General features: G+C 38.8%; 2 protein-coding genes across 7 annotated transcripts in view; one reads left to right on the top strand and one right to left on the bottom strand.

Annotated features, from left to right (window-relative positions):
* Positions 1-10774, top strand: part of LOC143285272 (ras-GEF domain-containing family member 1B-like) — a 199214-nt gene extending 188440 nt beyond the window's left edge. For all 6 annotated transcript variants that reach the window (XM_076592538.1, XM_076592533.1, XM_076592564.1 and 3 more), the window contains 6 exons: positions 481-615; positions 1577-1672; positions 2410-2466; positions 2801-2867; positions 3505-3577; positions 4244-10774. In XM_076592538.1, coding sequence (XP_076448653.1) covers positions 481-615; positions 1577-1672; positions 2410-2466; positions 2801-2867; positions 3505-3577; positions 4244-4262 — 447 coding nt within the window. In that variant the 3' untranslated portion in view covers positions 4263-10774. The remainder of the gene's footprint in view (positions 1-480; positions 616-1576; positions 1673-2409; positions 2467-2800; positions 2868-3504; positions 3578-4243) is intronic.
* Positions 10775-11470: 696 nt separating this feature from the next.
* LOC143285261 (mismatch repair endonuclease PMS2-like) overlaps positions 11471-24481 on the bottom strand; it is a 30940-nt gene continuing 17929 nt past the window's right edge. The window contains exons 17-26 of the mRNA XM_076592522.1: positions 24238-24334; positions 23411-23510; positions 22393-22429; positions 21253-21383; positions 19095-19195; positions 18084-18152; positions 17457-17494; positions 16030-16134; positions 15182-15217; positions 11471-13924 (exon numbers count right to left, since the gene is read on the bottom strand). Of these exons, the coding sequence (XP_076448637.1) occupies positions 13862-13924; positions 15182-15217; positions 16030-16134; positions 17457-17494; positions 18084-18152; positions 19095-19195; positions 21253-21383; positions 22393-22429; positions 23411-23510; positions 24238-24334 (777 nt within the window). The 3' untranslated portion in view covers positions 11471-13861. The remainder of the gene's footprint in view (positions 13925-15181; positions 15218-16029; positions 16135-17456; positions 17495-18083; positions 18153-19094; positions 19196-21252; positions 21384-22392; positions 22430-23410; positions 23511-24237; positions 24335-24481) is intronic.

Here is a 24481-nt window from a genome sequence, read left to right as displayed (position 1 = left end):
AATTTTACCATATTACACTTTGATACCTTATTACACTTTGAGTAATTTCAGTGCACTTCCTTGACAACTTGCAAGTGGTACTTTTATTTCATAAGCACACACAGAAGGAAACAACAGAAATGAAAAGTAAAACGAAAAGTTGAAGAAAGAAAAAGCAACAATAAAATGACTACAATAGATACTTAAATTTCAATAATTGCACAACATAAAAAAACAACAACTCGCTTGTTTGAAAAATCAGCACATTATACGAAAAAGAATGAATGAATGAATGGCATTCGTATACCACATTTCTCAAAGTAAATTCAGATTCAGTGCACTGGTGACCACCCATTCACACAAACCCACGCTCAAAAAATAACTAACCACAGTCCACCATACACACACATTCACCCATGAGCAGAAAACAGCCCAAATTAACAGTGGATGGAAAAAAATCACAAAAATGTTATATGTATGTGTGTGTTTGTGTGTCTTCAGTGGGCCAAAGTGAACACAGCCAAGTTTGAGATCCTGGAGCACCAGATGGACCCATCCAACAACTTTGGCAGCTACAGGTCCTCACTGAAGGCCGCCATGTGGAGGGCCCAGTGTGCCACCAATGACCGAGAAAGGGTGAGTGTTGTATAGTGCATTGTGTTGTTTTGTACTGTACTATGCTGTAATGTGGCAAGACAGGGTCTCCAACCTCCAGGTCCTAGAGAGGAGCGGCCTGCCCAGCATCAAAAGCCTGCTGATCCAGTGCCAGCTACGCTGGACAGTACACGTTGTCCACATGACAGACAGCAGGATCCTGAAGATGCTATTGTATGGTCAGCTGAAGGAAGGCCACCGCAAACTTGGAAGACCCTGCAAGCGCTTCAAGGACACCTTCAAGATAAACCTCAAAGCCTGTGACATAGACATCGCTTCCTGGGAAACTGATGCCCTTGACCGCTCTCGCTAGAGGATGCTGTGCTCTAGTGGCATAAAGACGTTGAAAACAAGAGAACGCTGGCCATTAAGGAGAAGTGTGAGCGAAGGAAGCAGGGCTCAACTTCTGGAGACATTTTCCCTTGCAACACCTGTGGGAAGTGCTGCGCAACCAGAATCAGCCACTTCTCCCATGTGAGGTCACACACCGACAGATAAGCCTGCCTGCCTACTCATCCGTCAGTCCGACGGAAGACTCCATCATCATCATCATGCTGTAATGTATTGTGCTGTGTTGTTTTGTTCTGTTTTGTATTGTATTGTGCTGCATTGTACTGAATTGTGTTGTACTGTACTTATGACAAGCCTGAAGGCAAATTTCTGCATACTATGTGTTTCAGACATGAAAGTGATTGATTGCTTGATTGATTGATTGACAGACTTATTGGTTCATCAACTTGTGGAGGAGGAATTTTGTTTAATATCCTGCCACACATACTGGTGATTGAAGACATTTTGTTAAAAGTGTTAATGTATACATTTGAGTATTATCGTTTAGAAGAGGAGGGGGATGGGGATGAATGGTGAGGTGGGGCAAACGGGGTATGTGGTACATGATCAACTTGTATGTCAAAAAGCATGATGGGTCTGTGTCTGTTGCCAGGTGGTGATTCCATTCTTCAGTCTGTTTGTCAAAGATCTCTACTTCCTGAATGAAGGATGCACCAACCGGCAGCCCGACGGAAACATCAACTTTGAGGTACGTGACTGTGCTGACAGTGTGGACTGTGCTGATGTACAGCTCTGGATTTATGTCACTTTTTAGAATATACTTTCTTATGCCACTTACTTAAGAGAATCACGTGTTTGGTAGTAAAACATTGTTTGTTTAAATACAGAACGTTGTCTGAGAAAAAAATAATTTGCTGCAGTCATTCTGATGTGACTGGTTCCATTCTGTGTGTTCTTGTGAGTTTGCTGTAATGTGGCCAGGATGAGACCTTTTGAATGTATTTATATAGATCAGTTGCAATGATGTTGATGTGAAACCAAAAAAAACCCTCAACGCCCTGACCAGTGCATTGCGTTTTTGCATCAGTTAGGCATCTGCTCCTCTTTTTTTTCCTTCTATTTATTTTAAATTTCAATGCACATGTTGTAGCATATACGGATAAGTCTGCACACTTTGGCACTTCCTTGAAACTGAAACCAGAAAGACATGCAGCTATATATGGGGTCTAATGGGGGCAATCAAACAAAGAGAAAAGCCATGCACTCACTACCTTGCACCACCACAGCTTGTGATAAAAACATACAGGGCATTTGATGTCACCAACACTTTTATCATGCTGGTGATCAGGGCGAGAACAATTGGAGGTAGCTCAAGTGAGTGTGCATGCATGGGCTTGTCTTTGGTCAATTGTTTCAGTTGTTTTGGTGTTTCGAACTCAAAAGGTAAAACATTAATATTTTTTCTTTTTTTTTTCTTTGTTTCAGAAATGCTGGTTGCTGGCAAAACAGGTGTCGGATCTCATCGCCTGGCAACAAGTGGAGGTACGAGACTGATTGTGGTTCTTTATGCTAGTGTACTTGGTTTTCAGATTTATGCTTGATGGCTGTGTGTGTGTGTGTGTGTGTGTGTGTGTCTTTAAATGTAAGAGGGACAGGGGTTCAGGGTGAAAATGGAGAGATGAAGAAATAGAATAACTAAAACTGTAAAAAATAAATAAATAAATAATAAAAAATTTTAAAAAAGAAGAAAATTGCCAAAAGAAGTTGATGATTTGCAGAGACAGACTGATAACTTGGTTAAACGTGAGAATTACAAATCAAGACACTGTGAAAACAGCAGCCCATTTTGATCAGACAGCCCTTTTCCTGTGTGCAGTGTCCGTACGAGAAGAACAACAAAGTGATGACCTATGTCCAGACTCTGCCTGTCTTCTCAGAAACCAGTGAGTATGACTGTGCCCTGCTCTTTGTCCGTGAAGTCAGGATTGTATTGTACTGTATTATCATTGTATTGTATTGTATTACCATGTATCAAAGCAAATTTCTCTGTGTGAAATTCAGGCTGTTCTCGCCATTGAAAGTGCATGGTCACAGTGTTGGTTTTTTTCTGAAAGTGTTTTCTTTTGTTGTTGTTGTTGTTGTCTTTTTTTGGGGGGAGGGGGTTCTATCAAAGTGGATTTTCCTTGAGAATTTTGCCAAGGTACATTTTTGTTGTTGTTTTTGTTGCTGTAAGTGCATGTTGCGCATGAGACCTCAGTTTATCATCTCATCTGAAAGAGTAGATAATTTTACATTGATTTAAAAAAAAAAAAAAAAAATGCTGGAAATTTCTTTTCAAATGATTACCACTTTTAAACCTGAGTTGAAAAAAAAAAGCATTAAAAGATTTGTGCTACTGACATGCATTGCGTGCTGTATTGCCATAAAGGTAAGAAATTATGGTACTCCGAAATGTAATCCTCTTGACAAGGTGAGATATTACCTTATTGAACTGTTGAGTCATTTTCATCCTGTTTCAGTGCCTAAGTTGCGTGAAGACAAACTTACTGACTTGTTTTCTTTCTCTTTTTTTCCCCCCAGCCCTGTCACTGGCGTCCTACGAGTGTGAACCACCAGAAAACAACTTTGAGAGAGAACGTCACAAACAGCTCAAGTGAGTGCCATGGTCATTGTGACGCACCCATCCCTTACAGATTGTGTAACTTGTAATACATTCATCAGTGATATAATGTATATTCTTTAACTCTTTCCCTGCTGACATATTTTGCTAAGCTGCGTGCTCAGAACATTTTTTTTTCCATAAATATGAAGAAAATGATATTGTAATCTTTATTCTCCCAAACTTTTGGAGATAATAAAATACACACCCAAACACATTTCACCACCATCTCATGCCAAGGAAGGTCAAGGGAGTGAATTCTTCTTGCTTAGCAGACAACTTTCTTTCTTTTTTTTTTTTCTTTTTTTTTTTTTGCATTGCTGAGTGCAATAGAAAGAAGGTGGTATTTGAGCATACAGCATAGTGAAACTCATACATCACCCACATGTTCTGTGTTATGCTTTGTACATCAGCAGTGCAGTGAAGGGGATAACTGTGGATGAAAACACTACTGAGAATGTTAAATCATATTCTACATCCATAGCAACCATATCCTTGGGGTCCAGAAAATGATGTGCTTTTTAAAGATTTTGTTAAAATCATATTTTACTAAAAGCATTTTTTTTAAAGACTTTTTTTTGACCATCATCAGTAATTTATCAAACACTATGTATAAGAATCTATTTTATAACTTCTTTTTTTTCCATAACTTGTGTTCAGGTCCCAGGCTGGCTTGTGACAACGAAAGATGAGGCTGTCAACATCCTCGACGTCATCGTTGTAGTGTGGGCGTCGTGAGGTGAAAAATTGGCAGCCCTTCCATTTCTGACGCTGGTGCGGTGTGTCCGCTCCTTCCCCTTCTTTCTCAGCCACACTTGTGATCGTCGCAAGGCTGTCACTGATCTAGTCAGCACAGCTGGTTCATCAGCACTCGGGGATGATGGGAGGGGTGGTCTGTGGCTGGTTTGTGCATCGTCTGTGAGCTTCGCATCACCTGGTTTCCCCACGGCTGGTGTCCGGCTGTGCATCTAATGTACTCATGGTCGTCTTGAAGTTTGTTCAGTTCATATTCAACTTGGAGATCACTTGTGGACCATTGAAGGATCATTCTTCATTGACGGTGGACTTGAGATTGACGTACATACAAAGATGTTTACTGCATGGAATGCTCCTTCACAGCAACTTACTTCTTCTTTGCCCCACATGTCTGTGAAGATACACGGCATGGAGGAACTAAACTCTGTTACGCATTGATTCCATACATAACAACTTTCCTTCTTCTCTTCATCATGGAGGTGATTTAGCGATGTGTGGTGTTTAACAGGGGTTTTGCCTTTATCTGTAAATGACACCTACCGCAGATCCGACTTACATTCAGAGTAGACAAGGGTCTTGAACAGACTGGAACTGAGCTTGCTGTACAGGGAACTTGGTCACTATTCCTTACTGGCTGTAAAGTCTGTCCTGGCTGATGTCCAATGACTTGCTCTACACTCTGACGGAACGAGGATAAAACCATCATCACACACATGACTGGAACGTTGGGAGCTGGTTTCCTGATGTGGTGGGGTGTTTGAACCACTGAGCTGTGCCATTTGTGAGACAGTATTTACTGTGATGGTGATTGGTCATTATAGGGCAGTGTCCACTATCTGACATTTTCCGCCAGGAAATCTGACAAGATGGATGAAGAGAAAATTAATGTTTATCAACTGGAGACAGAAAGTAGATCTGTCCACCATCCATGAACTGAATCTGTAAAAATGAAAAACACTGATAAAAAAGGGACAGAACCAAACGGTTTATTGTGTTAAAATTATTTGCACAGAAAGTTTTTTGATGTATAAGTTGATTGTTTTCATTAACATTTTTCTGTTCCAAGAAAATACACAGATCAGTTAATATTCAGATAGATAAAAAGGATGTGTGTGTGTGTGTGTGTGTGTGTGTGTGTGAATACCTGCATAGTTTTCTCAGGTGTTTCTAGAGGGATCTTCTCCACATTCAGACCTTTGCCAACTTTGTCTTATCTGTTTTCACGAACAGGTACTGTGACAGTTCAGTGTGAATGAAAGGTGGTCAGGAACAGAGGTCTGAAGTTGATTCATTTGAAACATCACTTGTTCCATGTGCAGAAGAATCAATTTTCAGCAACTGATCTAATTTCTATGTCCTCTCTGTCTCTTTCAGTCTTTGTCTCCCATCCACCTATACTTTTCATCTTTCTTTGCTTGTTTTAGATAAGGTATTAGTAATTTTTTAGGGTAAAATAATAGACCACACATTCCTACCTCCAAACTTATTATTGGATCACTGTACATTTTCTTTTCTTGATCTGATTTCATTGAATTAAAACAGCAAGATTTTTTTTTCACTGTTTTTAGAACTTCAGCTACCCGAAGAGAGAGCATTCCATCTGATAATGATGGATATATTCAGACAGAAGTGTTTTTCTTTTGTTTTTTCTTCAGTGGACAAGTCGTCAGAACTCTTTTATATGTCTGCAAAGACAGGGTCGAGAAAGAATTAGAAAACTACTGAGTTACAGAACAGAAAACCAATATCGTCACTTTTAATGACGTATCAATTGGCCCAAGCTTGTCATTGTTTTGTATAAAGATTTTCTTATCTGTGTTGTATTGAAATGTGTACCAGGTAAGAAATTAATATATATATATATATATATATATATCAGGAACATGAATTTAGTGTTGTGAGATTTTTTAACTGTTGCAATTCTCTTTGTGTGGTGTGCGTGTGCCACATGCTTATGATCGATTGTATATTCTCATGACTGGGAACCATTATTAGTAATGTATTTGGCAGCTTACTATTATGAATTGATATTGTGAGCACCCCTCTGATGTGTTTGTATTATTCTTGAAGAGTCAGATGAAGACTGAAAAATGAACATGGACAGTACATGATCACAAAATGATGGTCATCTGACAATAGGTATTCGTAGGTGTGTGTGTGAAGCTATTTGTGTGTGTGTGTGTGTGTGTGAGAGAGAGAGAGAGGGGTGTGGTGTGTGTGTGTGTGTGTGTGTGTAATGACACTACTCTTTCCTGAATAAGAAAATGTACTATACTGGTACACTCAATGTGAATCTGATAATACACATACATGAAAACGGCATTCATTATTACACACATCTCAATACATACATACATTTCCATGTTTTCAAAAGCCATGCTTGGTGTGAGTTAAGGAAGGACATCTTAACTGTTTATCAGCATATTGACTTTCTTAACATATGCAGGATCTACCTTTTTTCCCTGGAATTGAAGCCAAAGGTTACAGTGTTTCATGTTATAACTTGGAAAATTTTACTTTGGATAAGAAAGAAAGAAAGGGAAAAAAAGGAAAAAAAGACAAGACCCCCAACAAAATGAACATGCTTTTGAACCCAAGGCAGAATATATTGAAAGAGAGAGATGTATGTATAGAGAGATTTCTATGGATTGGGTGAGTGTATGGAAAATATGTAGACTTAAGTAATTGTATGTGAATTTTCCTTTTCAAACAAGACCAAACTGAATGTGTCCGTTCTTTACCGACATAGAAACACAGCAGCTTTGTTTCTTGTTTGGTCATTAGTGGAGCTGATTTTGCTGTGAGCTGAAGGACACCACTTGTTTTGGGGTCCTACATAGATGCTTTTAAGGCTCTGTGTGGTCAACTTGGTCTAGCAACAAACATTAATAAGAATTCTAGGTTCTTTTTTCTTTTTATTTAAAAAGAAATCTCAAACTTGTTAACTGTAAAAAAAATTTTTTAAAAAGCAACATTCTGACAGATGTCCCATGTAAATGTAACTGGATGAGTTCAGTAATATAAATTCAAATAACTGGTAAAATAACAAATGTTTTGTGCCCACTGGGTGAAAAATACAGGAATGTGATCTTTCAAATGTGGCAGGCTGGGGGTGTGTGAATTGAATATACACTGTTGGTCCCAGTCATGATTAGGAATCAACTTATTTTGAGATTTGTTTCTGTGTGTCAGAAAACTGGTGGAATGCTCATGTTTTATGAACTGGGGGTTCAAAATTTTGTTTGCATGATCAAAGGCTTCATTTATTTGAAAGAATGCGATTTCATGTTGTAGGAACATACACGTTACTGTTGTTTCAGCTGTCAGTCTTGAATCTTTTGGCCAAAGAAAGCATATATATATATATATATATGTTCCCCTCATCACAAAAGTTTAACACCCATTCACCATCAACATTGTTCTTTACAGGCTTCTAGTTCTACATGTTTTGAGACTGAATTAGCAGTTTAACATGTCAACAACTGATTCATTCCCTTAACTAAAAATGAAAAATCACCTGCCTTATTTCTTTAAGTTTGAATGACACTTTAAGAAAACACCAAAACACACACACACACACACAAACTTTCAGAAAAGAGCCCAGAACAAGTGGAAGTATTAGTGGTTAATTTGTCTGTTAAGTATCAGTTCTGGTCAGAAGGAAGGCATTCAAGGTATGGTTTTTGGGCTGAGCATTGCTGTGAAGGTGGAGGTTTTTCCATCTCCCACTGCATGTATCAACAGAAATTTAACACATGACATGAAGCAGTGCTAAGTACTTTTGATGAAAATTGAAATGTTAACATTCAATTATATAAATTAATGACCATTAAATGTGGGAGAAATGTGGGAGAAATATCAGTGTTCATACCTCAAATTTGCCAGATGTTGCAAATGACCAAAGTAGGTGTTTTCCTTTTTTGTTGTTTATTTTTTTTGTGAGTGTGATACAAACTTTTTTTATGGTGAGGAGGAACATAGACAACCCCCCCCCCCTTCCCCACACACCCTTTCCCCAGGTATAATGTAAGACCTGTGTCTATTCACACATTTCCTTTGGTGTTTTTCCTCTTTGTTTCGTCTGTGTTTTTGTTTTGTTTGTGTGTGTGTGTGTGTGTGCATACATGTGTGCTGTTTACATGTTGTGTTTTTCAACAGCTATTTATATATACTTTTGTTGTTGACTGAATATTTATCATGAAATGCTTCATGCCATTAAGAGTCAATAGGGCTAAGTATGGAAACTGAAAATGAACAAGTAACTTTTGCTGTTTTAACTCATTTCATCCCACGTCATGACCCTTGTGGTTTGAGTGTGTACCCATAGAGACTGCAGAACTTGTGTTTTGAACTTTCAGTTGTATTTAAATTGTTTTGTTTAGCATTGTACAAACCAAATCATTTTCATTCATTTAACACTTTACACAGTCATGCTTCAGTGATTACTTTTCAACATGAAAAATCAAATTTTATGACAATCTGTTAAAGAAAAAAACCCACAAAATTTTCACTGAATATTTTCACTGATTAATACGTATTTTCCCTAAACCCAATTTCAGCCCTTCACCACTTGAAGACTGCTTGGTCTGGAGTAATGCGATCACTCAATTATACTTGGGATGAAATGGGTTAAAACAAAGACACACGAGTTGAAGTCAGCCCATGTTGTCCAGTGCTGGTTGACACACAGGTCAAAATACAAGGCAGAGTAATGTAACAAGTATCTTCTTTTCATGGGCTGCAAATCCCGTGTTCACTTTTGTACAAGTGGGCTAATATGTGTATGACCGTTTTTACCTCGCCAGGCAGCCATACTCCATTTGTGGGGTATGCATGCTGGGTATGTTCACGTTTCCCATAACCCACTGAATGCCGACATGGACTGCAGGATCTTCAACATGTGTATTTGATCTTCTGCGTGCATATACTACACAAAGGAGGTTCAGGCACTAGCAGGCCTGCATGAAAGCCGACCTGGGAGATAGGAAAAATCTCCACCCTTAATCCACCAGGTGCATCGAAACTGGGGATCGAACTCTGGGAAACTATGGGTATATCCAGCACTCTAGGGTATATCCAGCACTTTAACCATTTGGCTGTCCTCAAAAATCTGACTTGGTGTCTATCATTTAGCACTGTTGCGGTAAGGAGCACTGGCTTTTGATGGTGTGTGCTTTTGTTTTAAAGAAGCAGGAATTACTGCATTTGTTTGTCAGTTGTTCAGTATTTGATGCTCCTGGCTTCATGAAGATCATGGAAACTTGACATTGTGAAGTGATGTAAATATACTGACAGCATTAAGGGGCAGAAAATACGTGCAACATGTGGGGTGAAACAAGCTGAGCGCTTCCCCCCCGCCACCCCCTGCCCCAACACCCCTACAAATTGCACGGGGAAGGGGGGAATAACTGACAGTTTGAAAACTGAAGTTTGTTAATGAAAGACAGTATGCAATCTGGCCAGTTTTACTGCTTTTGACAATGCAATAGTTGTAAACGGTACACCCTTTCCTCTCACACTTCTACATAGTGCACTTATCACTTGTTGAAACAAAATTTTCAAATGCCACATTCTTTGCTTAAATCTGTATGTGAATGCAAGAATTGTAGACAGTCCAGTCCGTTTTTTCTACCTTTCTCATCAGTGCACTGTATCACTTGTTGAACAAATCATAGCAGATTTTCAAATGCGACATCACCTGTGTAGATCTGTCAGTCTGTGAATGCAGTAACTGTAGACAGTTCACTTTTCTTACACTTCTATGATCACACGTTGAACTAAAATCATAGCACAAGCAGTTTCCAATGCCACATGTATCTGATTTACATCTGTCCGTCCTTGCAGTCATGTGTTTCCGTCACACATGAGCTAGGTGAGGTTGGAACTGGTGCTTATAACAGTTACCTGATATATAGCAGCTATGTAGTACGAGTGTGATCACGATCCTATAGTGTAAACGTGCACATGTATGCAAGTGCTCTGTTACTGTGTCAAGTATTTAAAAGAAAACGTACTCTTGTACAAAGAATACGAAAGGAGATACATTTATTATTACTATTATATTGAGAAAAGACATGTGATGCAAGGTCTGGTTGGGGAGAGAGTGGGTGTGCGCATGTGTGTGTGTATGTGTGTGTGTGTGTGTGGATGTGTGTGAGAGAGAGTGAGAGACAGACAGTGAATGAATCTCAGAATTACTGGCATTTGTCGGACTTCTGAGGATCACTTGCAGAGATGCAGTGTACATATCCAGATAAATTCATTCTGTAACTTGTAGATGGATAAGACAGAACCTTACTAATTTATTATCATTCTCCTGTAATATGTAAATAGATATATGATGATGAACTAATTGTTATTTGGTGCTGTGTTGCAAATGGTCACATGCCATTTGGTGGTTCAGTGTAATAAAGTGAAGTTTTGTCTTGAAATAACCTTTGAAGTATTTATGTTTGTGTGTGTGTGTGTGTGTGTGTGTGTGTGTGTCTGTCTCTGTGTGTGTGTGATGAGCATGTTCTCGTGTGTGTGTGTGTGTGTGTTTGTGCGCTTAAATAATGAGTTTGTGAAATACCATCAAAACAAATTTGAGAAACTTCAAACTACAACCCAAAGTTTTACAGGCAATCAGAGAAGCAAATTCAGAATTCAGGTGAGATCCAGACTTGCTCAGTCCCACTGGTTATTACTGTATATTTGTATTCAATAATTTTTTTTTTTTTAATTTAAAAAAAGAAAAGAAAATGACCCCACATGCAACAATCATTTCAAGAAGAGAAGTTGTGAATATACTCAATAGCAAAAGCTCGAAAGACACCTGTTTAATTTCTCAAAGATTAAAAACACATTTTAAAATAAAAGAAGAAGAAGAAAAAGCTGGTCCTGGTTCACATGCCTCACTCCTTCATACAGTGCAATAAACAAAACAAATCTATCCCACATCCTGTTCAAACTGGAGATCTCCAGAGATCGCCTCCTGTGTCTGCCCCAAAGCAGGTGACTGTTACTGATCTGAGGGCAAGATACTGGAATGGTCAAAACCACACAAACCAACACTTCATCAGTTCTAACACACACACACACATATATATATATATATATAAACCCCCCCAAAAAAAAACACCACCTTCCATCCACCACATCCCACCTTCCCTAAAATCAAACAAAATGATAAAGCAGATGGTCGCTCAAGTTTCCCAGGCATGAAGCATTTACAAATAGTTATACACACATAAATGTACATGTATACATGTTCATATACATGACACACAAACAAGCGTGTGCACACATTAACATCCAGACAAACGCCCCTAATATCCACAAAATATGCCCCCCCCACCCCCCCACCCAAAAATAAAACCACTTTCCCACACCCACATTCAATTCTAATAATATTCACTGTCATCAGCTTTCAACTCCCAAGTCAAAGAAAACAGTCTTGGCAATTGATGAAGTTTCTCTATCAGCTGTCATTCCTTTAAGTAAGGAAACGTAAAAAATCTAGCCGACATAACAGCAGATATTGCAGGGGGTCAGTGTGCTGAATGTCAAGAAACATGGGAATACCTCATGGTCCACAGAAGACAGACATACCAGACTGGCTAAGGCCAAACCGGATACACTTCCCCTTCAAGGAAAACCTGTATGATAGTCAGTCATGTCTGACAATGACCGTCAGAACAGCAGAGGAGGCAACTGTGGTCTTGGCTATCTGGGCTAAAATTTGATTATTTTGGAGAGCGTCTTGCCAAAGGAAAAGGATGTGCAGTGTACACACTTGTTATGAAATCATACACATAAAATGTCAACTCATCTCAATCAATGGAAAATATGGACATTATCATCACTGGACTGGTACTCACAAGCCGAACCACACATTGCTGATGTCAAAATCTGTCAATGAACACATGATTGTAAAAATATCTTCAGAAAATGCACACTGTTATATTAAAATGACCAGCAATTTTTTTTCCATTCAAAAATTATCTGAACACATGTGTCAGAATACTGGTGAAAACTACAAACTCCCCCCCAACCCCCTCTCAAAAAGACTATTTTTATGAACACACCTGGCACAGACACAAACAGCATTAACAGCATTTTAGGCACAAACAGCAACTCCTCATTAAACCAGTCTTCTTTTAGGAAGGAGGCTGGAGGTGGACACATCAGAAATGCTATTCCACCAGGCAGAAGAAGCCATAACTGCTAACATCCACACTCAAGCTCAGAACAATTTCTGTTTCTGATGGAGGCGTCAATGTGTTCGGACAAATCCATATACACTACACCACAGCTGTTAGGCTAATGCCTGACCAGCAGCATAACCCAGCGTGCTTAGTGAAGTCTTGAATGCATGCATATATATATATATATATGTGTGTGTGTACCAATCAAAGTGGATTTCTTCAACATAATTTTGCCTTGGATTTTTTTTTTCAGTCACCAAATGCTGCTGCAAAAAGGACTTTGGTTTATCATCTCACCTGAATGTCTAGACTCAGTTTGATTTTCCAGTAAATCTTGGAAGAAAGGCGAGACCAGGATTCAAAACCAGACCTTTACGGACACTGACCTGGCAGATAAGCATCTCAACCATTCTGCCACTTTCCTCTTTTAAAGATTTGAAGACTTCTCTTGAAAGGTAATGAAACCGTCACTGTTACTCACTGTTTGGAAAATGCCCTGTGAAACTAAAAACCTATCACAAGATGTCTTGTCTTTCTGATGTGAACAATGGCTAAATAATGAAGCCTAGAACATTCATGAGAAGACCATTTATGTACATAACGTTGGTGGTGACCCGTCAAAGATGATTAAAGCTGGTTGTACAGTACCATGCTTCAGTCAGTTCTTTGGGTGTCACTTATGAGTCTGAAGCGTGAATGAGAGCAAAAGGGACACATAACATTACAGTTCATGTAGCTCCCCTTTATTTTGCATGTAGGGACATTTATGTCTATGTACTGATTCATCAAGACTGCACCTCTGTTCATATACTGGTAAGGAAAATGAGAACAAATGAAGTAAAATATATGTATGTTTCATCCACAGCCCCTACTGCAAAGCAGGTGGCTGTCCACCTCTCGGTGTCTGTCTACCTGCAGTGTCTTGTCTACCTCTCAGTGTCTGTCAGTGTCTACCTGTCTGTCAGTGTCTACCTCTCAGTGTCTGTCTACCTGCAGTGTCTTGTCTACCTGCTGTGTCTTGTCTACCTGCAGTATCTTGTCTACCTCTCAGTGTCTGTCTACCTGCAAACTACCTGCAGTGTCTTGTCTACCTGCAGTATCTTGTCTACCTCTCAGTGTCTGTCTACCTGCAAACTACCTGCAGTGTCTTGTCTACCTGCAGTATCTTGTCTACCTCTCAGTGTCTGTCTACCTGCAGTATCTTGTCTACCTCTCAGTGTCTGTCTACCTGCAAACTACCTGCAGTGTCTTGTCTACCTGCAGTGTCTTGTCTACCTCTCAGTGTCTGACTACCTGCAAACTACCTGCAGTGTCTTGTCTACCTGCAGTGTCTTGTCTACCTGGGCAGCATGTTTAGGTTGATGAGGTGTCGCATGGTGGGCCGGCCATGTGGGCAGTTCTGAAAAGAAAAAGACAAACAGTGTAAACTGGTGTCTGTTGTCTGTGCAGCTTTGGAGATGTATTCCCGCATAGTTCTAGTTTTCTGCAGCCTGCCTAGAAATAAAAAAAATACATAAATGTTTTTTCAATTCACTGGAGACGACTATTCTCTCTTGAAAAAATTTCACCACAACAGCAGCTTCATTCTACACACTGGTTAGTTTGCACAAATGACAAAAAAAGCAAAACAAACATAACAAAACAGCACTGAAAGTAGTGTTTGAAACATGAATTCCTCATTACGCAGACCCTGTTCAGAACACTGCGCACTACTTGTGTGCGAGAATCACATGACAGGCTCACAGGAGGAAGATGGCAGAATGGTTAAGACACTTATCTGCCATTACAGCGTCTGTGAGGGTCTGAGTTTGATTCCTGGTCTCACCCTTTCTGCCCAGTTTGACTGGAAAATAAAACTGAGCATCCAGTCAACTGGATGAGATGATAAACCAAGGTCTCATGTGCATCACGCACCAGGTGCACTGAAAAAGAACCCATGGCAACGCAAGTGTTGTCCTCTGGCAAAATTATGTAGAAGAAATCCCTCCTGGTAAGTTCACGAAAAGCATATGCAAAAAATAAATAAAATAATATAAATAAAAATAAGAAATAAAAAAAAGCATGCACACAAGGCCTGACAAAGCTCGTCAGGTTATGTTGCTGGTCAGGCATCTGCCCAGCATATGTGGTGCCGCATGTATGGATTTGTCTGACAGCAGTGACACCTCCTAAAGAAACTGAAACTGAAACAGGGTCACTGGCAGACCCTATCCCTTTGGTAACAAGACAAACCAATTTCGGGCCAACAGGGATGGAATTAGGGTTTCAGTCACAAATTCTCATATTGCAGTCCAGGTGAATAAACACCGGTATCACCAGGAACTCATGACATAAGGTGAAATGTGTTAAACCAGGACAAAACATTGTTTTAACCTTGTATATGACTATCCCCATCCACTTTGCCAGTCACAATCTTATACCTTCTCCCAGTAGTAAACGAAAAATCTTTTTATTTTAAAAGAAATGTACAGACACATGCATGCAAATAGAACACACACACATACACACAAACTGTACTGGGGTGATGTGCTCTCCCCTGGGACAGCAACCCAAATTTCATACAGAGAAATGTATTGTGACAAAAAAAAACCCATAATACAATACAATACAATACAAACACCTGCATACATACAAACACCTCTGTAAACTGACTTACCCAAGGCTGCTCGATTTCACCCATGTGACACAGTAACTGCACAATCACAAACATCACAATACAGCATCACAGTGTATTCATGCATCAACCTATCAACCTAAATAGTCAGAATTACACTCCCTCACATATATTTGATCAAGCATTTTGTTTATGTGCAAAATTGCACTTTACTGATTTATGCATAATCTATCAACTTCCCTGCATTTTCTTTTAGTTTCATTTATTTGTTTACATATACAATTTTACATCAAATCGCTTAACATTTATTATATGAGCTTATAACATGTTATGTATCTGTTTATGAATCGGTATTTCCATTGAATGATCAAAATTTGTGTTGTTCTGTGGATTACTATGGTAGATACAGTACTATGGTTCTGTGGTAAATGTCTATTTTTGTATGTTGTTTATTCTTTATAGTCTATTCATCTATGATGATGATGATGTTAGACTACAAATAAATGATATTATTAATACCATTTGTACAATTATCATTTCTATCATAATGACGATTATTATTATCATTAATTAAATTATATTGTCTGTCTCCATAAAATTCCGCATATTTACTAACAAATTCTGCTTACTGTGCACTCACATGCACACACAGAATTCTGTGATGTGATCATTTACTGGGTCTTTATTTCATGTAAATAATATTTTTTGGAGAACAGCATACCAAAATAGTAAAGAAAAAACAAAATCCACACACACACACACAAAAGCAATACATAAACCACCATAACTAAGGGAAGCAACCCTCCTTAGAATTCTACGGACAGGTGAATCTAGGCACAACACACAAGCTCCATAGCTCTTTTCCTCTTCGCAGGGCGGCTGCTGCTTACCTTCTTCATCTCTGGCTTGTTGAGATGAGTGCCGATCATAATGGACTTGCGACACGCACGTGATGCGAACATCATGCGAACCCTAGAAGGTCGACACATAACACCCTGCAACATAGGTCAACAAAACATGGTTAAAGGTCCTGTAGCTTTGATAGCCAAAGGGGCAGTGAATCAATAATCACTGTGTATGTCTAGGGCTTGGCAAAGGAAGGAAAGACCCAAGCCTATCCTCCTGCTGTTTTATTTGAGGTCAGGTTCCCATTCACACCCGGGTGGCAAGAGGTTAAATCATAGTACAGTGCCTTTTCAAAGAAGTCAATACCATGCTGAAACAGGGCTTCAAACCCTGATCACTGGTGAACACTGCATTATAAATCCTATGCCTAACAATTCTGCCATGGGGCACCGGTAACACCTACCTGTGCTAGTAACATGCTACAAGGAATGCATACCTGAACATACGCTGAATATCAAGAAATAAAACAAATGAAAAAGGACAGCAACCCCAAAATATGATTATTTGTCTTAACAGATGAAAAGAATTTTATCAATCAAACTCAAACTCTACCTCATTTCCTCTGAATCTAAGATGAATACTTAAGATTACTATATGAAATAACTTTCTTGAGCTTCAACGTACATTCCACTGTAAATGTGAATAGACAAACATTTCTGTTCATGTATTTGTCAACTGAAGACTAAAGTACAGTGCATGCGTTTGATCCTTCTTTTCCTTGGCGTAAACTTTCCAGTTACATAACTCATTAAATCCAGAGCCATCTTCAACTCACTGGAGGGGTGGGGGGCTGGGGATAAGTATTTGCATGCTTGTGGTAATTTTGATTCACATAATATAAAATGACAGAATTGAGGACACTGAATCATGCAATGGAACAGTCTGAGACAGCTTAATGTAAACTTTCCATTACTATCTCAGTTACAAACAGAGCAAGCTTTAAATTATTGATGGTGCGGAGTCCGGGAAGGCAAGTATTCGCATTTTGGTTCAATACTGATTGACATATATCAAAGGAGAGAACGTAAGGGGTTGAAACACATTCTGTGAGTTACAGAAGAGTCAGAGACAGACTTATAATAATAATTAAATTCATAAATAATTTAATTTCTAAAGTGCCTTTCCATGTAAAAAATGCTTAACTGCGCTGCGCAATGTAAGAACCAATGTTTAAAACATGAAAGAAAGCCAACCAAACACACGAGCACTAATTCACACACACACACGCAAACACACACACAATCATCACAGACTGCACAACACTCACCATACGCATCACACATCACAATACCCAAAGAATGCACATATCATATTACAATACTTAAATCTAATATCAGTGTTTTATCAGAATACTTAAAAAAAACATATCAAGATGCTGTAAACTACTTTATCATCAGCAACAGTCACTCACAGGGGAGTCCGTCAGCATGAAGATCAGCTCCTCAATATCTGAAACATGTCACTTTGTTCATTAATTTATTAAGAAATAAATCATGTTACCACTAATATAACCAACCACTACAGGTAGAGAATTTTCAAATTAGTAATTGGTAACTACTGCAGGCAGACAATGATAAATTCATGATAAATGATAAATAGGAAAAAGTAATTGGAAACTGCTGCAGGCAGAAAATTATAAAACTATAACTGGAAAACACTATGGGAAGGAATTAACATATTAATGTGTGTGTGTGTGTGTGTGTGTGTGTGTGTGTGTGTTTGAGCGTGAGTATGTGTGTGTGTGTATGTGTGTGTTGTCAATGAGTGAGAGAGACAGAGGGAGAGAGAGAGAAAGAGAGAGAGAGAGAGAGAGAGAGAGAGTACAAAAGAAAGAAGAGTGATTATGAGAGTGAAGAAACAGAGAGACACAGAGAGAGACAAAGACAATGATGGAGACACAGGAAAGACAGAAACATAAGTTTCACACAGCGACCTCAAACAAATTTTCCCCTGAATCATAATGGACAAACTGGTAAAAATGGCAATGCATAAAACACTGTAATTTACCCCGAATCACAACACTCAGCAAATCGCTCACCATCTTTGCCAAAGCTCCAGTTCTTGCTGACAGGTGTTGACTTCAGCTTCACTCTTTGTGTGGGAGGTGCTGGGAGAGAAAGGAAATTATATCATTTAAATCTTTTATCCTCAAATTAGTTTAGTTTTAACTCTTTCACCCTCATAATTCTTTATCAGCTTATTTTTTTTTAAAGCAAAAAAAAAAAAAAAAAAGCATACTGCTAGAGGAGTGAGAGTGAGAGGACTCTGATGATTTGCGAGTAAAAAGAGTGAAAACTGTACTGAGCTGGATGAAAAAGAGTGACAAATATAGTGATTTTGGGTAAAAGTAAAAACTATACTGATATGTTGAAAAGCTCCTTTGAGTTCCCCAAACCTATTCTAAGACATCTGGCCAAAGGAACTTTCAGTATCAAGCACCTTCTGTCTGGAATTCTCTTCTGTCCCTTATCAACACTGTCCTCTTTCAAAACAAAATTGAAAACACATCTGTTCAAACAGGCCTTTGGGAGTGAGGAAGAAAAGCTGTTTGTCCACAGTCTTCCTCCTCCCATCCACCCGTTTTTTTTCTTTCTTCCTTTTACTTTTTTTTTTCTCCTCTACTGAAATCTGACATTATCATGCAGTGTATGTGCCTGTGGTTAGGTGTTTACTGGATGTATGCAAGCGTACTTTCTATCATCATTATTTGGGGGTAAAACAGCTAAAACTACACGGACTTGGCAGTGGGAGTTAAACTACACTGATTTGGAGGTAAAAGAGTTAACTCTATACTGATTTGAAAGTCCAGAGTGAAAAAGATATTTATCTGGAGAAAAGAACAAAAACTATACTGATTTGGGGAGAAATAATGCAAACTATGCTGATTTGAGGGTAAAAGATTTAACAGAATACTGATTTGGTGCTGAAAGAGTTAAAACTATATCGATTTGTGAATGAAAGTTAAAAATAGGTAAAAACTGTACTAATTTTGAGGTGAAAGAATTAGATTGAGAGTAAAGCATGCACACACAGAACCAGACACGAATACCTGTTTCATCCACGATGAAGTCAAAGCCGTTCTTTCTGAAGATGTCCAGGTTGTCCATCAGAATGACCTCATTGCTGGCCGTCAGCTCAAGGTTTTGAGGACTGTGGAATAATGATAATAATATCAAAAATAATAATATCAAGAATAATAATGATATAACAATAATGATGATTATATCAATAATAATAATGATAATAATACATGTAATTAGGAAAAAGAATTGCATATGGAAACAGAAGGGAGGTAATACACTAACTTGACTAAGGGAGGCTACAAGCCACAGCAACTCATGATTTCCCAGCTGGGGCAGAGCAGTATTATGTACAGGACAGGACTTAGACCCCTGCCATAGACGTACCAGTGGGCCATGGAATACTGTATGGCATTAAATTACCAAAATAGCTGGAGTCATCGAATACTATAGGTAATTTAATGTATCTAAATTGCCAGAGTCTGCACCAGTGGGTCATGGAATACTGTATGTCACTGAATGCATCTAAATAACACTAAATCTGTCACAGAAACAGATCAAAGAACTGTCACACCAAAATTTTCACATGCAGGCATAACTCTTGAAAAAAACAGGAAAAAAGACAAAACTTATATTGAAGATAGAAGGCCAGAAAAACCATGGGCGGGAAGAGGGAGGCTGCATGCAACAGACACACAACATTAACAACAGTACCATTAACACTTTCACTGCTATTTTGCTATGCTCTGTACTGAGAAACATTCCAGGGAAAATTGGGGGGAAAAATAATGCTTGTTGTAATTTTAGTCTATTTCTGAAACAGCTGAATAGAAAACAAAAAGTATAAATCATCATGCTGCATTCCAGATGTCAACACCCTAAGAAATAATCATCTTTATATAATGCACAAAATGTACAAAAGGCACAAATACACATTGTTGATCATAACATTTTCCTAGCAATTTCTTAACAATAAAGAGAAACAGACAGACATACAGAATCACACACTGAGAAAACAGGTTGCTGTGCACCTGAAATCACTGTCACACTCCCAAACATTTCACAACCATTCCAGGCTTGGAAAATCAAGGGAGTTCATTCTTCTTCAAGTTCTTGCTGAGCAGACGACTTTTCTGCTGTGCTGAGCGAAAGAGAGTGTGGTGTTCGAAGATGCAATGTACATCAACACAGCATTCAATAATACTGTATTGTGTTATACTGTATTGTATTGAATCATTTTTGCTACAACAGATTTCTCTGTGTGAGATTTGAGCTGCTCTTCCCAAGGACAGTGAGTCACCACAATGCAGTGCTGCCCACTTTTGTTCTATTTTTCCTGACTGCAAGTCTAGTTTTCCTGTCAGAGTGAGTATGTCTACAGAATTCTGCCTGGGAGGACTCTCTTGCTGCAGTGGGTTCTATGTGCCTCAAGTGCATGCTATACATCGATCTCCGGTTAATCATGTTAACAGAATGATGGCGTCCTGACCACCACTCAAGGTCTGGTGGAGGGGAAGAAAATTCTGGGAAGTATGGGATTTGATCCAGCATGCTCAGATTCTTTCACGTCCTAAGCAGACGTGCTACCACTAGGCCACTGATCCTCTTGTATTACTTTGTCACAAAAGCGGAGAGACAGAGCACATCACCACAGTGCAGCCCCACCCATATTTGTTTTATTTTTTCTATCTGCAAATGTATCTGTTTTTCAAAGTGTATTTTTCTGCAGAAATTTGCTGTGAGTTCTTTTACATGCATTTCATGCATGCTACACACAGGACCGCAGTTCATCACCTCAGCGGAATGACAAGCATCCACAATCAATCCCACATGGTCAAAACTTCTCTTGTTTCCTTGGCGGATGTGTTACACCACCAGACCACCGCTGATTTTCTGTCATTTTGTGCTTTATGATGTATGTTGCACATGAAAACTACAGTGAATGACTGATGATATGGATACTATGGCACAACAGCCGAGAGTGCGTGCCTGAAATCTGATTGAAAGACACAGGAAACTAATGATGAGCGCCAAATGGCAGCTGTCATTCAGCTCTACCCAGGTGGGCAGCCTGTTGTGCAAATGACCTCGTGTTTGTAAAGCACTTAGAGTTTGGTCTCTGACCAAGGATAGGTGCTATAGATGTATCCGTATCATTCAAGAGTGCAGTGAAGGGGTTGCACTCACTGGATCAGCTGCTGACTCTGCAACACGGTGTGCCGCTGCAGCATCTCAAAGTTGTATTTCTCGTCAGTGGCATGCTGGTCCACGATGAACAGGTCCTCCCTGTGCTTGGCAATGATGAAGCCAAGGTTGAACTGCACACAGTCAATGAAAAGTTAAATGTGTGTGTGTGTGTGTGTGTGTGTGTGTGTGTGTATGTGTGTGTGTGTTTCGGTAATGGGGGTATGCAAAATTAAAAAATCCCTTATAACTAATAAATAACATTGCTTCTGTGAAGTGATCATCAGTGTTATGTATACACTAGTAGCATAGATTCTTCCATGTAATGCTTCACTGGTTTTTGATGGAAACTGATTATGTATTTTTGAGATTTTGATCACATAAATGTGGAATTTGATTACATGTTTTTTTGTGTTTTTTTTTGTTTTGTTGGTTTTTTTGGGTTTTTTTTTTTTAAACAAATATAACCTTCACTGCAAGGAAGAAAGAAAAAAAGTTGAACACTTGGAGGTCCCATAGCCCTTGAAGGCCATCAGGACATTGAATTCATATTCATTGTGTCTAGGGCTTGACATAGGAAGGCGGGGGCCCAACCGTCTCCTTCCGCTGTTCTAACCTTCCCAAACCAAAGTAAGATACCCGTTAACAACTCGGTGGAGTGAGGAAAATAGGAGTAATGTGCCTGTCCCAATGACACAACGCCATGCTGAATCGGGGCCTCAAACCCCAGTCACTGGTGAACACTGGATCAGAAGTCAAATGCCAAATCCACTCTGCTATGGTGCCTCCATAGTGGTGCCAGTGTTCAAATAATAATAATAGTAAACATGATAATAAATGCAGACTTCTCAAACTGGGATGCTCTTGGAATATACAGTAGAAGTAATATATGCATATTTACATAAGCAATCAAGTGCAACAAACCATAAACAAACAAGCAAGTGCACACACACACACATACATACATACACACACATCTGTAGAAGTCCAAGCAGCAACAAGTCTATCAATAACAGACTTTTTTTTTTCAATACAAAGAAACTGAGCTCAGCCAATTTCATGTTTGTTTATATGCATATCAACTTTACAAATTCTGTGGAGTCACACATTTTGTGTACGGAGACAGTTATGAACACGCCTCACCTGTCCAAGAACATCCATCTTGGAAAACATGTCCTTGCTGAAACAGAAAAAAATAATCACGGCCTTGGTGCAAAAAAAAGCGAATACAACATAGTAAGAAAGCCTAATCATAAAGTCCAGAAAAAGAAAAGAAAAACATATCAAAAAAAAAAAAAAAAAAAGGTGAATGTACCTGCAATACAGAAAATAAAGTAAGAGATGACAAAAAGAAAAAGCCTGAAACAAAAGAAGAGTGCAATAGAAAAGAGGAAGTTTCTGGCACAGAAGGTGGGGCCACTCTTTACACTAAAAGAGCCATCCCCTGGCATCCCCATGGCAGCAACAGAGCACACAAGACTTCAGACATACCAACAGAAAAGAAAATAAGGACCAAAAAAAAAAAAAAAAAAGTAAAGGCAGAACAGGGCAAAAACCCCCCCCACCTTTACCTGTGTTGATATGTGAAGATAATCTGCAATACAAAATGAAACTGTACACACATTCTAATGCTACATAAATACAGACTGAACAGTGTAAAATAACGAGGACAGAACAAGAGTGGAATAACCCTACTTTGATGATGTAATGATTTGTGAACACTGCTCGTCATTTATGACAGTTTTGGTTGTAGTTTCAAAGTGTCAAAGAATGCTGACTGATCAATGTAAGCTACACCACAATAACCCCAACATACACTGACACCAATGATAATAATAGCATGCACTATGAAAGTACTCCTGTCATATACTTACTCACATATGGATTGTTTGTTTTTATCTTTGCTTTTGACTGGCGTTGAAACTTGAAGGCCAATCGCTACATGGAAATCAAATCAAACCATGTTGCTTTCAAACCAGCTGATTGCAAAGGTGTCGGAATAGTGAATACTTATTGGTTCTTAGGGCAGGGAAGACACTTGAACAATGATGTAACAAAGTTACCACGAGCCTCGTCTCTCATGTGACATGTTATTTATTGGTCACTTGCAAGTGTCTCTTTCGTCTTCGCACAGGTGATCAGCAAGTGTTTGGACACCAACCTTATCTCACGCCGCAGCTCTTCCTCTGCAGACTGATTATCAGTTGGAGATATCTTGGCCCTGAACGAACGTGAAAAGTCACCCTTCTGTCCACCTTCTGCTGTCAAACACAACACATACACGCATGATTAACAAACTATAAAGAGAGGTAACTCACTCCATGTACAAGGTCACAACTTCCAAGTCCATGCTGCTTATGCTACCGATACAGTCTGGGTTTGTTCCAATGTACCTTTTGTTTACCTGTGTGCTACCTGAATCAGTAACATAAGCAGCATTGACTTGGAGCAAGTGTACTTTATACATGGTGAGAGTTACCACTCTTTATTGTTTGTCAACCCTTTACTCTCCTAGCCTTATTATTCTTTCACATACATACATGCTTTAAGAGGAAAAAAAGCTTAAGAATGCAAGAGTACAAAAAATCAGAGAATAAAACAAAATGGTGTGTAGTAACAAACATTCTAATTCATGTAATGCTGAAGACATCTTACAAGTTGCTTTTTCAAAATATTTATTTGAAAAAAATATCCTTAAACAAACAAACAAACAAAAAAACACAAAAATCCTTGCATACATCTTTTCAGACTGTGGGAGAGATCAAATCTGGTAAAATATGACCAGCCATGTGAGATTGGAAAATAAAATGCAATCAATTAATTTGAACTTATATTCAACATTTCCTTGGCTTCATTTTCAGACTGATGCTATAATGGCAAATTATATCTAATCCTCTTTCTTGGTACAATAGAGCTCACAAAACATTCCCTTGTTACATGAAAGGCTTTTAAGCACAGCTGACATTCAGTGGAACAAATTCCTCTCACCACTCATTTCTGGAGACATCAAGCATTTGCGCAACTGCTGGAAATCAAAGCGTAGTTCTGTTTCTGGTCTTGAACATGGATGACTCTCTTGATGATCCTACCACAAAAAAAAACATGAACAAACAAAACAGACAAGTGTGTGTAGCAAAATCATAAATCTGTGATCACAAGTTCAAGTCATACAAGTTACAACAGGCAGAAAATTAAGACAAGTGCCAGAGTTAAGTTCACATTTCAAGGAAGT

Source organism: Babylonia areolata, chromosome 1 (genome assembly GCF_041734735.1).
Source record: "Babylonia areolata isolate BAREFJ2019XMU chromosome 1, ASM4173473v1, whole genome shotgun sequence".
In the NCBI taxonomy this organism is placed as follows: Eukaryota; Metazoa; Mollusca; class Gastropoda; order Neogastropoda; family Buccinidae; genus Babylonia; species Babylonia areolata.
The sequence above is the reverse complement of the archived record's forward strand: the minus strand, read 5'-3'. Positions and strand labels throughout refer to the sequence as shown.